This window comes from Monomorium pharaonis, unplaced genomic scaffold (assembly GCF_013373865.1).
Source record: "Monomorium pharaonis isolate MP-MQ-018 unplaced genomic scaffold, ASM1337386v2 scaffold_650, whole genome shotgun sequence".
NCBI classification, from domain to species: domain Eukaryota; kingdom Metazoa; phylum Arthropoda; class Insecta; order Hymenoptera; family Formicidae; genus Monomorium; species Monomorium pharaonis.
The window spans coordinates 1-1000 of record NW_023415968.1 but is presented as its reverse complement, the minus strand read 5'-3'; the positions used below and the strand labels follow the sequence as shown (position 1 = coordinate 1000).

Sequence of the window (1000 nt, the reverse complement as noted above, 5' to 3'; positions counted from 1 at the left end):
CAAGTGCTGTTAGCTTTTCATATTTACTTAAATGTATCATCACTGAAGATGATCAAATTTATTGAAACATGAAACACCATTTTAATATTGTATTTATAAAATTCTAATATATATGTTTGGCACAAATAATTAGGTTGCTCCATTAGCTTTCATTCAATATTCTTGATTTAATCTTACAAGTCTTTAACTATAATTATGTAGTTAACAAATTTTTAATATGAATTATAAGGGGATAATTTTTTATAATCATAAATTTCCTTAATCGTATTTTTATCAGCAAGATGTCATTTTGTGTCTTACACGTTGACGTATTAAAGACCTAATACGTCAACAGCGCGAACTTTAGCCTAACCTCCAGGATATTGTCGCAAGCGGCAATCTGATTATGCAAACTGGCTATGTTCTCGCTTTCCTTGATGTAATCTTGGATCGACTTGTTCTCGACCTCTTTGAGCTCCTTCTCGATTTGCCTGGAGTACTGACGCAAGTCGGTGCCAGTCTTGAGCACCTCCTGAACGACATCGTCGCTGAGGTCTTGCGGAAGTCGCTCCTCATTGTCAAAGATATCTATTTCGGTCATTCTCGATTCCTCTCTTATGTGGTCTCGCAATGAAATCTAACGCAACTCAGGCGGTAACCGAACGCTTTAAACAGAAGAAGGTTGCTTCAACTGTCTCACACTGTGACACATCTAAATTCTAATCACAATTCTAAATCACGAAGTGTCTAATTGTCAACACGCTCCAAGCTCAGCTGAGCCCCGCTGTGATCTTGGAAAGCCTGTCGAATTAGCCAATGGCATGTCATCGTCACGCCATTCATCCAATGAACAACTCACGTGGCTCACGTGATTCACGTGACACACGTGTGTACAGCTGATGACGAATTCCTCATCTCTTCTTGGCTCGTCCCGGTCTAACCAAAATTCTCCATAGCTCGCCGTTCTAACGGATCGTGTATTTATCTTTCTTTCCGTCCTTCAATGTGACCTGAGACAGCG

At 39.8% G+C, this 1000-nt stretch overlaps 1 protein-coding gene across 1 annotated transcript; it reads right to left on the bottom strand.

Moving 5' to 3' along the window:
* Window positions 1-352: 352 nt before the first annotated feature.
* On the bottom strand, window positions 353-994 carry LOC118648754 (vacuolar protein sorting-associated protein 52 homolog; the record flags this gene model as incomplete). The annotated part of the gene is given in 1 exon segment (XM_036295161.1): window positions 353-994. A coding segment is annotated over 1 exon segment (228 nt), but the record flags the coding sequence as incomplete, so codon positions are not given.
* Between the last annotated feature and the right edge of the window lie 6 nt (window positions 995-1000).